Source organism: Chaetura pelagica, unplaced genomic scaffold, assembly GCF_000747805.2.
Source record: "Chaetura pelagica isolate M959 unplaced genomic scaffold, ChaPel_1.0 scaffold3, whole genome shotgun sequence".
In the NCBI taxonomy this organism is placed as follows: Eukaryota; Metazoa; Chordata; class Aves; order Apodiformes; family Apodidae; genus Chaetura; species Chaetura pelagica.
This window is the reverse complement of record NW_009952974.1, coordinates 13058130-13072690: the sequence shown is the minus strand read 5'-3', so window position 1 is coordinate 13072690 and position 14561 is coordinate 13058130. Positions and strand designations below refer to the sequence as shown.

Below are 14561 nucleotides of genomic sequence, written 5' to 3'. Positions count from 1 at the left end.
CGCAGCCCCCCGCGCTGCCCGCAGCCCCCCGGCGGGGCTCAGCGCAATTAGCCGCCCCGTGAGCAGGTGCCCTGCCATGGCCCCGCCGCCCTCCCTAACGCTTTAGCTCCTCGGGATGGTCGTTCTCGTTTCTCCCAGTCGAGTCTGGTAGGCACAGGGCGCAGCTCGGAGCGGGGGCTGTGCCTCCTTCCCCGCAGCCCCAACATGCCATCCAAAGAGTCCTGGCCAGGGCACAAAGCCAATAGGTCTGCGGTGCACAACTCGAGGCGGGAGAGCCGTCAACAAGATCTATTGCTGGCAGCCTTGGGGATGAAACTGGGTACTCGGAAGTCGTCTGTGACAATCTGGCAACCTCTTAAACTCTTTGCTTATTCGCAGCTGACATCACTTGTCAGAAGAGCAACTCTGAAAGAAAATGAGCATATTCCAAAATACGAGAAGATTCACAACTTCAAGGTAAGAAATAATGCTTATTTCTTTTTAAAGCACAGGGGTATAGTTTTTATTTTAAAATGGGTCCAGTGTTGCAAGGAAATAATATCTATGCAGACTATGACTTTCTGGGAACTTACATGCTTCAGTTGCATCTCATTGCTCATTTAATCAATTAGATATCTTCAAGACATAGCACTAGAAGAACAAGGGGTTTGTTGTTAACTGCTTGTGTGTGTGAACTCGTTTCAGTAATATCCACCTTACCTAGCTTATCTTTTTATTTAGAATTGTTTTACACCGACAGAGATGTGAAAGGTGAGAAAAACTGGCAAAGTTTTCTTTCAATTCAAATGGATATAGTTTCGTTGTACTTAGAATGGTATGATGCCTAAAAATCTTTTAGATCTGCGATTAGAGGATTAAACTGATTTCACCTCAGTTTGTTGCTGGTAAATAGCTTTGGAGGTAAGAAGCATGTTCTGCTGCATCTGGATTGAGCAGATGGTCTGCATTTCCCTAAGTTTTGGGCTTTTCTCCTGTGTTAATGAATTGAGTGTGTTGGAAGCAGCATGGCTTATACCATGGGGCTGTTGGAGCTGCTGGCATTACAATTCCCTCGTGTTTTAATAAAATTTAGTTAGCCTTCTGTGTAGCTTCTAATTATTGTTTCACGTATTTTTAATAAATTACGGTCTTTGATAAGAGAGGCACATGTCAATGCAGCATATGCATGTTTTGTGTCTGTAAGAACTGTCCAGTCAGGATTTAGTAATTTAACCTATTGGCAGTCAGTTGCATTGCTTGATAGGCAGCCTTTATTTTTAGGACTAGGTGAATTGATGTTATACTGAATTCCTGTAGATGACAGTACAAACTTCATATACAGCAACTGGAGCCCAGATTTTATCTTTAATGTGTGGGGTTTTCCCCCAAGTACCTTTTGCTTTTATTTTCCTTAGGAGGAGGAGAATTCATTAATATGATGCAAGCACCTGATGATGCAAACAGCTGTCAATTGCCATTCATTTTCAGTTTTGATTTCCATCACACACGTATGCATGTGTCAATGTACACAGGAGTGCATAGGTTTTATATACCTATCGCCCATACCATTTTATTTAAAATACCTTTTGGAGTTTTTGAGTTCAGATAATCATTAAAATTGGAAACTTTATATAATCAGGATGTTGTGTTTTACTTGAATTCTTCAATAAAGCACAAATTTGAAAACCATGTAAAAAATGTGATATAAAAAAGTGTTTAATATGGATGCTTGGCATAAAATTATCCTCCTGGCTGTCAGTTAAGTGCAGAGCATTTTTTTCATAGGCTCCTGGAGTTTTCTAGAGATTGGAAATGACTTGCAACTTTCATTTGAGTTTGAAGATAATTCTTGAAGATAACATATTTCCATATACTACAGTATATGTAGGATAATACATCTTTAATTTTGAGCACATCTGTATTTCTTAGTTGCTTTCCTTTAACAGGCTGAAACACATCTGTTTTGAAAATAATCTGATAACCTGATTTTCATTCATTTGTGTTTGTTTATTTGTTTTTCTTCGAGAAACTGTTTCTGGAAAGTTTGGAAGCTGTGAGTTTTCCAGTCTATTTTCAAAAACAAACTGTGCTCCTGGTCCAAGGTCATAGCTACAGCACAAACCTTGCATACAGATTGTTTTCTTTATAATAATTGCACTGTAGATCCTCTATACATACAGTTGCTAGGAAAAAAATACCTTGAGAGGCAACTCAAGTCAGTGAAATGAAGTCACCTGCGACAGATAATTTTAGCTATAAAAAAGTGGAAAGCTTTGCCCTTAAAAAGTGTGCAGCACCCAATCTACCTGCTGAAGGAGTGCTGCTGCTGTTCACAAGTTCTAAATGTGGCCACTGTCCCTTTTTTTAAAAAAAACAAACTATAAACCTTTTATAATTATTGTGTTATGGATCTGAAGTGAATGGCCATCATTAGCTGATGTGCTTCTCTCCTTTATAATTCCTTATATCTCTCAATTTTCTTCTCACATGTACAGACGTCATCATTTAAAAGGTCCACAGAAGTCTCCTAGGTTGCCTGCCAAGCAGCAAATGTGCCACCCATGTGGGAGGAAGGAAATGTCAGTCCCAGGGTTTTGTAGCTAGACTTCTGAAACGAAACAAGAAAAAACAACCCAGAAATGAAATTAATGTACATAGTTCAGCTAATCCTCAGTGACTGCCCTCCCCAGGGGCTCCACCAGCAAAAGGAGGATGTAGGCTGCTTTGTACCCCTGCGGCTGATCTCATGGTTACTGAGAGGTTACATGGCAGGAGGCAACAGAGCGGGACCCCTGACCCTTCAGTGCCTGCTTCTTTGATCAGGCACGTGGGTAATCTCAGAAATGAAGGGGTCTCAGAAATCCTCTTGTACTGGAAATGCTGTAACATCCCAGCAGAGTGATGGAGAAGTGGAGAATCATTAATGCACAGCAACTAGCAGTGTTGTCTTGGAGAAGGGAAGAAGACAGCAGCTGCTGCTCCGGAGGCAGGCTGGGGTGAACAGAGAGCCTGAGCAGCTTGGCCACAGGTTGGGAGACCTCAGTTCTCCTTCCACCCCTCCACTTCCTGTCTCTGTGGAGTGGGTAGGTGGGAACACAGGTGGAATTTAGCCCCTCAGACAAGTGTGTGTGTGCGATGGATACGGTTTATTCTTCTACCCAATGTAGGCAAACAATAGCATCTTCTATGTGGATGCTCTGAGAGATCTGGTGGGTCCTCTTTGAGGTGCTGACAAGGAGCATAGCTGAAGCCAGTGGTGTTACTTTCTTACAAAAACAAGGACAAAGTTCTGTAAGATTTCACAGAAGTTGACAGAGTAGATTTGTACCTAACTGTTCCCATAAATTTCTTCTACAGTTGGACTCTACCAATAAGAATCCTTTTTCCTGTCCTTTAGGAAACTCCGACTTGCTTATCTTGTCTCCAAAATGCAGCAACTGTGATAGCTTGTAAATTAAAATACAATTTCTTACCTAGCTGATACCTGATCCTTTGAATAGTTTTAAGGGAAGGAAGCAACTGGGCACCTCCTGGGCAGGCAGATGAAGTAGGAGCTTCAGGCAGCAGCAGGAACCTCAAATTTGAGGGGAAAAAGGAGCCTGTGATAAGGTGCCATATGGATTGAAACATTCCAGGTTGGTTATGCAGAGGAGGACTGGGGGAAGCTCTGAGTCAGGATGTGTGAGGTGGGCTTTAGGTCAAAGCAGGGCAATATAGCAGGGCAATCCAAGTTGGTTTTAAGGTTACCTCATTCTCTATGGTGAAGCAATTTTTATTAGAGTACTGAACGCACAGGCTTCCCCTAGCTCAGTGCTCTGGACTTGCCCTCCCTGTGTGTCCTCATCTTTCTATCTTCTACCTACATCTCATAGTTTTTTGCTGTTAGGAAAAAAGATACACCTAATGAGGTACCTTTTGACCTGAGTCCATCCCTACCTGACCTAGAACACCTTCTACACCTCCTCCCCACCTGGTGCTGTGCTTTGGAGATGGACACTGACTTTGTTCCTTTGCCTGCTGTTTATATGGGGTTGGAGAACACAGTAAAAGTAAGCTTGTAAAATGCTAATGGCAAGGAGAGCTGTCTTGGAAGAGGAGCATTGGCTGGGAGTTGTGGGATGGTAGCTCAAAAGGAGGAGGAAAGGGAAAATTTGATATTAACAGCAAGAGATCTTCTGGGTCATGAAACTTGTTAGTCAGTGCAGTAACCTCTCCTTCACTTGACAAATTTAAAATAGGTCTGGACAAACCACTTTAAAGGTCTTCACTCCCCTCCAGCTTGTGTGACTCATAGGCCCTGGGGATCTTATCTCCCTTGGCTGGTTATGGGTATTTCTTCAGGCACCTCTGGCTCCTGCGCTCGGCAGGTGTTTTGTAACTGCCCAGAGTCCAGGGCATAAAGCCACCCTTCTACCCAGGTGAGTGGTGCCATGCTTCCCTGCCTGTCAGAGCTGGGCTGGAATCTGTGTTTCCATGCATCATTTTCCCTAGTATATCATCTCCTTTCTCTCTTGCTCTTCACAAAATAGATGTGTCTCTAGTAGATTATTTTTTGCTATCTTTCTGTGCAGTAGTTGCTCCTGTCATGCTGTTTCTTAGTCGCTGTCTTACTAATGCCTGAGACAGCAGAGTCAGTTAGTTGTAATAAATAACAGTTGCAAGGCTGCTTGGTGAATAGTTGAACATCTAGAACATAATTCCCTTTCAAGCCAACAATTCTTCCAGGGAGAAGAGATGTTTTTCCATGGTCACTTAAGCCAAGTCAGCAGAGATGCTGATGAGTTGTTTGCTGCGATTCCTCATCTCCCGCCTCAAATGAAGAAACACTCTGGCTTTCTCTTTGAGGATGACCCATTTGAAAGGCTGAATGGGGAGCACGAGAGCAGACACAACGTGCTTTTCCACTGGGGAATAACTGGGGGTTAGAATATAGCCTTAAATGTGCACAAAAAGTGAAGGCTTAATTGAGGACCAGTATCCACTAGAAAGGCTTTGCCAGTATTGACAGACTCAAGTATCACTTTAAGGAAGGAAGTGGTGATTTTAACAAGAGTTACTCTATTGGTAAATTTGTACTGCTTCTTTAAAACAAGTAAGCTAACCTGGTCCTGGCCAAGGTTTTATCAATGTAACTGCATCTGGGATGGGTGTTTTGCTAGTGTAAAAAGTCATAACAAATCGCTTCCATGCCAAATCTTACTATTCTAACAAGACCAGCTTAGCAAAGTCATATCTAAGCCCTGGGAAATGGGGAGATGGAAAGTGCAGAAGAAATGCTGTGAAAAGACCAGAAACTATAACAAACTCTTACTATATTAAGCAGAGCCATTTTTCTGTGACTTCTGACATGAACTCGTTTCTATTTCTGATCTTCTGAAAACTGGGGCAGTTGCTGATTTGGGGTAAACTGGTCTAGCTCTGCTGAAAAGAGGATGCTGATTCTTTTTATTAGCTACAGACCTGGCACTGAACATATTTTCAAAACATCTTTAAGTGAGTCACTGCACTCAAATGAATATTCAGAAAGAGAGCAGGGTGCCCCTAGCACAGTCCTTAGGGAGAGTCTCTGCGCTTTCTCGCAGATAAGAAAACCTCAGGAAATTTGATGTTTCTTTTAGACTCCTAGTACTTGAGGGGAAGAAATGTTCAAAGGCAGCAAAAATATCTGGAGAACAAAACTGGAGAAAAACTTCCACAAAACTTCTGAGAAGATCTCATCAGCTCTGTGTTGTTGCTTCTGAAACTCATAGTTTTATAAGACAGTTCAAGCCAGAAAAGCTTTTAAGCATTGATGGATTTTAGCCTCCTAAGGTTTTATTTAATGTTACTTTTGCTTTTTTACTTTTTTTGGAAAAGCCTGGGATTTTCCAAAGCAGATTCCAAATAGCACATTATTATTTAACCATTTCTAGTTTCTTAGTGCTAGTCCCTGAGCTCAGGCTTTGCCTCTGCCTTTTTTCTAAATCCTTAATTAAGCTGTAGTTCCTTCACACCTCACCAGTAGTTTTATTAGTCCCCAGATGTGGATTCTGGGAGTCTTCCATGTGGACAGCCCCAAGAACGGACCAGCTCCTGTCTGTGCTGAAGCTTAGAAGTGCTCTGCTGGGGAGAGCTGGGAGTTTGCCTCAAGGAGCATGTAGCTCATGTCATGCTCCCTCATCATCAGCAGCTTTTCCTCCAAATTAGACTTAGCATCACTGCAAAAGCATTTATTTAGAAATCTCTTATGGTTTTACAGTGCAGTCATATTGTTTCATATACTATATCTCCATCATTGCTTATAGTGTACATAGTATGTGTATATATGGTTGTGTTTTTTTTTAATTTGAAGGATTTTATTCAATTTTCATCTCTCGTTTCAGACTTTTTTTTGCATGGACACAGGTATCAGGTAACTTGAGCCTGGAGTAAAATAGACAAGGTTCCAGTTTCTAGATATCAATTTAAAGAAAATTCTGCTCTTCCATTCTGAATGAAAGGGGCCATATTAATTAAATTTACAAGCAAAATAAAAAGCCAACAACCTGCTACTCTCTAGTTTTTTGCTTTGGCTTTCATAGAGCACAACCTAACCACAATTTCCAGTTGTTCCTATCGCTGCTGACATGATCAGTGCAAACCAGAAAGTAAACAAGATATGACAGCACTTTGGGCTCCAGGTGGGTGAGGACCTTGAGGAAGGTTTGCTTGCTCGACGTTGGTGTCAGGGCGCCCGCGGGCGAGAATGGTGCTATTTATACTCCATGCTCTGAGCCAGGCAGTGTTCAGCCAGCATCTATCCTCTCAAGAGCTGCTGGATGAAGTCACTGGGGTGGTCCCAGGCTGGGTCCCCAGGTTAACACCCCAGCTGGTCTAGGCAAAGTCAGCTCTGGTTTTGGAGAAGGTATGCTCCAATGGTCTCAGTTACTGTAGTTTCTCTTACATCTTTGCATGCAAGCGATTCTCTCGCAGCTACAGCTCTGCTGTGTGGGTTGTCATGGCAGTCTTTTCACTCCTCAGATTACTCATCAGCAGCAGTATTTGCCTCACATGAGGGAATATCATGTACTGGAATATTGGGCATGCTTGAGACCCTTGTTTTAGAGGCACTATCAAATCATGGTAATAATATGCAATTATTAAATTGAAGTCTTGCCCAAACTGATAGTTGAGTCAATCGACTTTCTCACTGATACCTCTTCTGTACCATTCACACCCAGGCAATCTCTGCTTGGGCCAGGGGTAGATGAGAAGGGCACACCTGTTGGGTGCCAGTGTGGGTATGCTCAGTGCCTGAGCAAATCAACTGTGACAGGGAAGACGGACATTAATAATACAGGCTGAGTTCATCGTTTTAATTGAGACTTACCATGTCTCCCATATCCAATTAAAAGCTTGGTAGAGTCCCAACAGGCGGAATTCAGTTGATGGAATTGCAAATCAGCTAGGACCACCGAGCTGACAGCCTTCATCAGCAGTGTCCCATCATCCTGGGGAATTTGTTTGACAGACAGTATAGCCAGCAGAACTGTACCCTTGGAGCACCATGCAATGCAAATGTGGGGTGTGTGCCATTTAGTCAGTCCCTAGTCCACTTGGCCTCCTCTCCAAGCACCAAGGCTTCTAACCAGAGTGTAGTACCCTGGTAGCCTGAGAGGGTCAGTCAGTCAGTATCTTTTCATCCTTTTTCAAGCTGTTGTTCAACCCAACACAAGTCGTGATGTCTTGGTTTTCCAAAATCTGTTATTCTCACCAGCAGTTCAATGGATGGATGTGAAAAAGGTGCTCTTTGCAGAGCAGGATCCTGATGGAGTGGGAGTTCAGGGAGACCATGGCAGCAGCCGCTCAGCAAAGGAAGGCTTTTTTGTATATTGTCACAAAGACTTTTGTTTTCTCTGTTTGGTGTTGACTTTGCATAATCAGTTTGTCAGGTCTAGCTCTGCTTTCTTCCCATTCTGCAGTGGCTTTCCTAAAGTTCAGCTAATCCATCATCTTCTCATATCACAGTTGCACAGCATTTCGCTGATATTTCCTGATTCTCTTCCTCCCTTGCCTTGTCAAGTGATATAATGTAAGTCTCTCAGTTATGAATGCTACTAATCTGCTGGTTTATTCTTGATTTTCAGATAGTAATCAAGGCTAGACGAACAACTGCCTAGTAAAAAACAAAAGTGAAAAAAAATTAATGGATTTACAAGATACACGGGTAACTAACTTCAACAGTGACCTTTATGAGCCTGAGAAATAATGGTGGGAGATCAGCTTGAGGAGTTCCAGCTTGTGGTATAATCTGTTGTCACAGCCACTAGATAATTCTTTAATTTACTTCTCCTAAAACTTTATCTTTTTTCTAAGAAATATTTTGATAAAACACAAAACAGAAAAAAAATCAAATTCTATAACAATAGATTCTGTGATTCTATTAATCACAGGAGTTAATAAGCTATTCTACATGGTGTATATGGCATCTTTCAAGCCTAAGCAAAAAAAATGGACTCCTATATAAGATCACAGTAGGTAATTGTTTATTATACCTTGCTGATGTTGCAGGAGAGCTCAAAATAGAAATGCTTAGGTGTGAGCCCAATCGGAGGCTCTCTTCTTACCACAGACTTCCAGGACAGCTTAGTAATAGGATTTTACCTAGTTTTTGAAGCAGGTATTTTGCTCTTAAAATGATCTAGATTTTTCTTTAAAATTGAATATTCTCCCTGGAATTTTACAAATTAAGATTAAAACTAGTTTATCTTGCTCTCCCACTCACCCGTTTTCCCTGTTCCAAAAAAAACACTCAGAGCAGAAACCTTAAGTAAAGAAAAAGATTTTTAGGGTGGGAGTGAGAAGGAAAGGATTGGGAGATATAAAGCCACAATTGGCAATCTTGCTCTCTCATATTTTATAAGACAGTAAAATCTGCATATGGCAGATGCTCTTTTTATAAGGGGAAAGAAACCCCTTGTAATTTAAGTCAGGATCTCTGGGACTCAGCTTGGGTGTGTTTTCAGATTTTTTTCTGGAAAGCATGTTTTAGTTTTGAAAACAAGCAATTCACTTGGCAGATTTTTAGAATGGGGAATTAAAATATAAAAGTCAGAATGCTATATAAACAGTGTCATGTAATAAATGCAGTATTGTTTGCAGGTGCTGGCTCTTGAGCTAGCAAAGGGATGCAAACCTGTTTCTTTTTAGCATGCTGCCAAGCCCCACTCTGCAGGATGAGACAGGATTAGAGGTTGTTCTGACCTCCAAAGACCAATTTTTTGCTATTTTCTGGCATCACTTACCATGTCTGATTTAATTTCCAGAGCTGACGTGTATTCAGCCCAGCGCAGGGTGAGACGTCCAGTTCCGCTCTGCGGTAGCGGGAAGATTAACGCTCCAGCTCCAGGGAGCCCTGGGAAAAGCCAGCACTGCTTTGAAACCCCCCGAGAGGCCTCAGAGCTGATCCTGTGGGGTGGTGTGTACAGAGGATGGAAGGACATCATGGTCTTCGGGCCTCCTAATTGATACTGCCAGGGAGTCTCCCTGTTGCATGACAAATAACGGGTGAAGCCAGATAGAGCATGATGGAACAGAGAAACCTACCCTCACCTTCCAATTTGCTGTGAGTTTGCAGTTAGAAGAATGGATAGAAAAGAGTAATTTAGATGGGGCAGCGTAAAGCTGAGCAGGCTCTGGATAAGTCTTCTAACAGAGAAGATAAGTACTTAGCTGATGATTTGGGAGAGCATTTCAGGGCTTGCATGAGGTTGGGATGCATGAGAAGAGAGAACAGAGCTAATGGTGCTGAGACAATGATCCTGAAGGGCAAAGTCAATCTTGGTCTTGTGAAGGGTGACCAGAGTTGTTAGGGAAGCGGAAAGGCTGTTTTGTCCTTGTCATTTTTAAGTTGATGATGTATAATGTCAACTGCTCTGAGGGGTGAGAAATACTGCAAAAAAAAAAAAAAAGAAAAAATAATTATCATCTAAAACTGCAGAGGATTCTGAAAAAAAAGGGTTTTTTTACTCAAACTTTTCAATTGTCTTTCAATTTTCCTCAACAGGAATTTTGATAAATATTTTAAATAAGTGTCTTTCTGGGGGAATGTTCCTTCAGGGGGGAAAAAAAAGAAAAAGGAAAGAGATGGTGAATGAAAGGAAGCTTTTTTTACCTGAAAAAGTTCTGTTAGTCCTGTGGGCATTAAAGCACAGGTTTTTTGCTTGAGAATATTAGAATGTACTTATTCTGGGAAGGGAACACTGCCAAAGACCTGGAAAAAAGCACAGGGCTAGGGAAGAAAGCCAAGAGGATGTGGGTAGTGCAGGTGGGTAACAAGAAGAAGGTGTGAAAAATCTCTTTGTGGTGAGAAGAAAAAAGAAAATTGAGATTACAGCTGCTGACAGTCTTGTCATTGTTTGCTTTGTAGAAGTCAGCTGGAGCTGCAGGGAGAAGGGAGCTGGTGGAGCACTTGGCACTTTCAGAAGGCGGGTGGGGATGGCAGCCTGTGCCAGTGGTGAGAGGACATGGCACTTGGCACCATTATGCTTCCTCCTGAGATGCTCTGCAGCATCAAACTGGAGGTGATTATAAGCCTAGCTTAGCACAGGCATGCAAGTGAATTACTCTGTGAATCCCAGCATAGCTTTTCAGACTAATCCAACAATTTACTGTATTTCTGCTTCATGGGCAGCAAATGCCCTGGGGGCTGCAGACCTTCCTGTAGCCAGAACTGAAACATGATCTGAATTGCTGGGTGTTGCTCTGGGTTATCACTTGTTCAAGGTGTCATCTGGGATCCATCTGCTAGTTGGATGGGTGGTGCAGAGGATGCTTACCACCTTGGTCAGGCCACTTCGCATTTTTCTCTTTATAACCAGAGCCCTGTGTGGGCAGGCAGGCACGTTCCCACCAGCTCTTTCTCTGTTCTGCTCCACACTAATCCAACCAGGCAGTGCACATGATGACATTGCTGCCTGCTCTGATATCCACTCAGTAACTCTGGAGAACTGGATCACTTAAACCTAAAGCAATTTTATTGCATTTCACTGCAAATTTCATTTCTTTCTGATCATTTGTTGCTGATTTTATTTATTATTATTTTTTTTTGGTTGGCCTGTGTATTCTACCTACAGTCTGAGAGCTTTTTACGCTGGCCATGAAAGTAATGATTTTCTCTGTAAAGAATCCTGTGGTTTCCTACAGCAAGAACTTTATCAGAATAAAATCAGAATCAGCTAATGGTAGCTGCAGGATTTGTAACAAGCACCTGAGCCATTTTCCTGGTTCAGTGGATTCTTTTTTCCATTTACTAGTTTTTCAATACACAGCATTAGTCTGAAGAGAAATAATTTCCTTTTAGAGTTACTCTAAACTGGAAAATACAGAAGTGTATTTGCAGCACTTCTGCGTAGCAGTGGTATTTTTGCCTAGCAGGACTCCTTCTGCCTGAGATGAAATCTTGCAGCCCCCTACAGATTTCACATAGCACCTTATGGAATGGAGAGAAAGCAGAAGACATTTTAAATTGAGAGGTGAACTCTTGCACAGTCGCTGCAAAAGCATCGCCTCGTGGCTAAAATCCTGCCCAGATGGAAGGATGCTGAGAGGAGGGAGAAGGGCTGCGACCTGCCGTTGCTCCTCTGACCGAAATGGGCAGGGAGCAGACCCCCACAGACCCACTTCTGCTGCTCAGGATAGAGAGTTCCTGTTTCCTATAGGTCTGCAAGAGTCTTGGTAGTTAAATCTTTCTATGTTTTTATCTTCCTTTCCTGCAGTGATAAAGGGAAACTTCCAGTGACTGCACATGGTGCCTTTGAAGAAGAGGAATTCTGCCATGTTTAGACCCATTTATACTGATGTCTGTGAAATTAGTTGGATCAATTTCTGTAATTTTCCTTTTTTCTACTCTCTTCCAGGTGCACACATTCAGGGGCCCGCACTGGTGTGAATATTGTGCCAACTTTATGTGGGGCCTCATCGCTCAGGGAGTAAAATGTGCAGGTAACAATCATTCCGTCTCCTTTTCCTAAGACTGGCCTTGTGTTGTAAGTGTGTCATGTGCTGCCTGCTCCACCGTAATACTGCATGGCACAGGTCTGATCTGGCCCCTATTAAAATTGAAGGAGGAAAAGTATCCACTCTGCTGCTGATAGTTTCAGGTACCTGTTTCAGTAACACCACTGAGGTGGTGCAGATCAACTCTTGAGTACTCAGGGAAGGGAAATAACGATCTTTAAGGAATTTGTTTTCTTCCCTTCTTTTAAAATGGAGGAGAAGATAAGTAGATGTATTGTTAGCTTTATTTATTTTATACCACTTGTATTTATTGGTAGGTGTGAGAGACTCGCTGAGGATCTTGATGTGCAGTGTGGGCATCAGCAAACTTCACTTTGCTGCTGTGGAACAGGCGTTCAGGTTCATGTTATGTGTAAGCCAGCAGACTCCCAATGTGCCACAGACTCTAAGTCATGTCTCCTACTTGCAAACTGAAAAGAAGAAAGTAAGAAAAGGGCTGAGGAATAAGGGATGCAATTTGAAATGTTACATCAACATTCAGGTGCTGGTAGAAATGTATTACACGCATGGATGTCACTGCAGGCAGTTCTGGGATAAAGCTTCTCTGAAGTAAAACAACTTGACAGTTTTCTTGATATGATTATTCTGAAAAGAAAGGACAGTCAGCTCTTTTCAAAGGCAAAAAAAAAAAGGATCAAAGTGATCAAAATAGTTTACTGTATTTAAAAAGCATTTTATGACATTCTAGCAAGCAGCCACATTTATAAAATGGTGCGAATAAATGTTGATGTATGAAGACCTGCATATGTTGCCCTGGAAACTAAATTTTCAAGCTAATTTGAGAAAATCTGCTCTGTCTAAAGCTTTCTGAAATCTTGTCTCAAGCAAATAAGAGGGCTTTTAATCACAGAACTGCAAAATCATGTAAAACGTCAAATAATTTATAGTGAAACAGGATTGAAATATTTTTAAATCCTTCCCCATAATAATTTGAAAGCAATATTCTGTTCTGCCAATAGACTCTGCACTGTCCAGGAAGCATTGGAGTGTTCAGCTCTGTTTTAAGGAATGATTATGTAGAAATGGTTTCCTTTCTCAGTATTTCCACCCACTAAGTATTTAGTGTTGCAGCCACATCCTTCACTTAGGAATTAAGACTGTCAGTACTTTTTACTGCTAGTGATTTTGCACAGGGTTCATAGTGCTAGAAGAGGAAGCCTAATTTTGTTCTTTGTTTTCTCATTAAAGTAGTCATTTTTTGATGACACGTGAGCCACTAAGTGTGCCATCTTCCTTCCTTGCCTGAAGTAAACTACTCAGTTTTGGCATTTAGGAGAAATATAAAGTATTTTTCAGATTTATGTTAAGTAACTTAGATCCTGAAAATCCATAAAAGTGAACACTATGAAGGCTTGCAATGCTGCTTGGCACTGTGGAATGAATGAATAATACTGCTTTTATAATTAAATCCAAAGTGCTTATGGTTTTGTACTGCTTTGGTTTTTTTGTTGTTTTTTTTCAAATACTGCAGAGCTGATTTTCTGGTTTTATGCAGATTTTTCTAAATTCTGAATTTCCAAAAGCTTCCAAAGTCTGTTTTTCTTTCCTCTCTACAGAGGATGGTATTAAATACTGCATTTTTCCTCCTTTCAGTGTAGAGGAACATATGTGTATTAGATGACTTCATAGGTTCAGGAACTATAATTAGTGCTTTCTATCTTGTGTAAGGTTTCATTTCACTGTTGGTAGCTTTCAGTAATTTCTGTGATCTTATTTTGATTTTAAAATCCCAAGTTGTATGACTGCATTTGCTTGCCAAAGCGTCAGCGAGGCGTTGGGGCAGAAGGAGGCTGAGGTTTTCTGGGTCACGCTCGAGGTCATTGGGCATAACCAGGCCAGTTGCTGATGTACAGCCTGGTCAGCCAGGGTGTGAGGAGGAGGAGGTGAGGAGCTGTGCTGCAGCAAGCCAAGAGAGCCCTGCTTGGGGCTGAGGAGCAAAAGAGCTGGGCTTTCCCAAGGGTCATGGTTGCAGATGATCCATCTTGCTTGTCCTCTGCTCACTGCAAGGCTGGCTTTTAGCTACTGGACAGCCTCAGGAATAACTGATGGAGAATGAGGGGCTTCCCAGATTATTTTGTTCTCATAAATTTCATAGAAAACAGAAGCTGAGCAAAGCAGAGGGACTCCAGGCAGAGCCCTGCAGAAGTTGAGACAGCAAGACAGGCTCAGCAGTGCCCTGGTCTGCCTCGTCTGTGCCTCACCTTCAGCGGTGCCTGCCTGCTTCCATCAGCTGGGGCTGTACAAGCCATCAGAGCCAGAAGCTGTTCAGATCTGGGCATTTTGGAGGAAAGCCGGAGGTGCACAGATACGCAGTGAGGACCCGTGCAACCGGTATTAACATACTAGTGTGGAAGAGCTCATGCTTGAGTGCCGTGAGTTTGGCTGAGTTTACATGGGTTTCAGAGTGTTGCTCTTCTTTTAAATAGTTTTGCTTCTGAACTGAGCCTTTTTAATGTGGAAATGATGAGGCAGAGTAAACAAGGAACCACAAGAGGCCATTGCTTTTCAGAATGGGTACGTACTTAAAAATATTACAGCTTTCAGCA

At 42.1% G+C, this 14561-nt stretch overlaps 1 protein-coding gene across 3 annotated transcripts in view; it reads left to right on the top strand.

Moving 5' to 3' along the window:
- The window catches only part of CHN1 (chimerin 1), a 46741-nt gene that overhangs the window by 17942 nt on the left and 14238 nt on the right, over positions 1–14561 (top strand). Inside the window, exons 2-3 of one of the 3 annotated variants that reach the window (XM_009996165.1) lie at positions 379–456; positions 11856–11940. In XM_009996165.1, coding sequence (XP_009994467.1) covers positions 379–456; positions 11856–11940 — 163 coding nt within the window. Of the gene's footprint in view, positions 1–145; positions 457–11855; positions 11941–14561 lie in introns of those variants that run through there. The other 2 variants (XM_009996164.1, XM_009996166.1) reach the window with 2 other exon arrangements.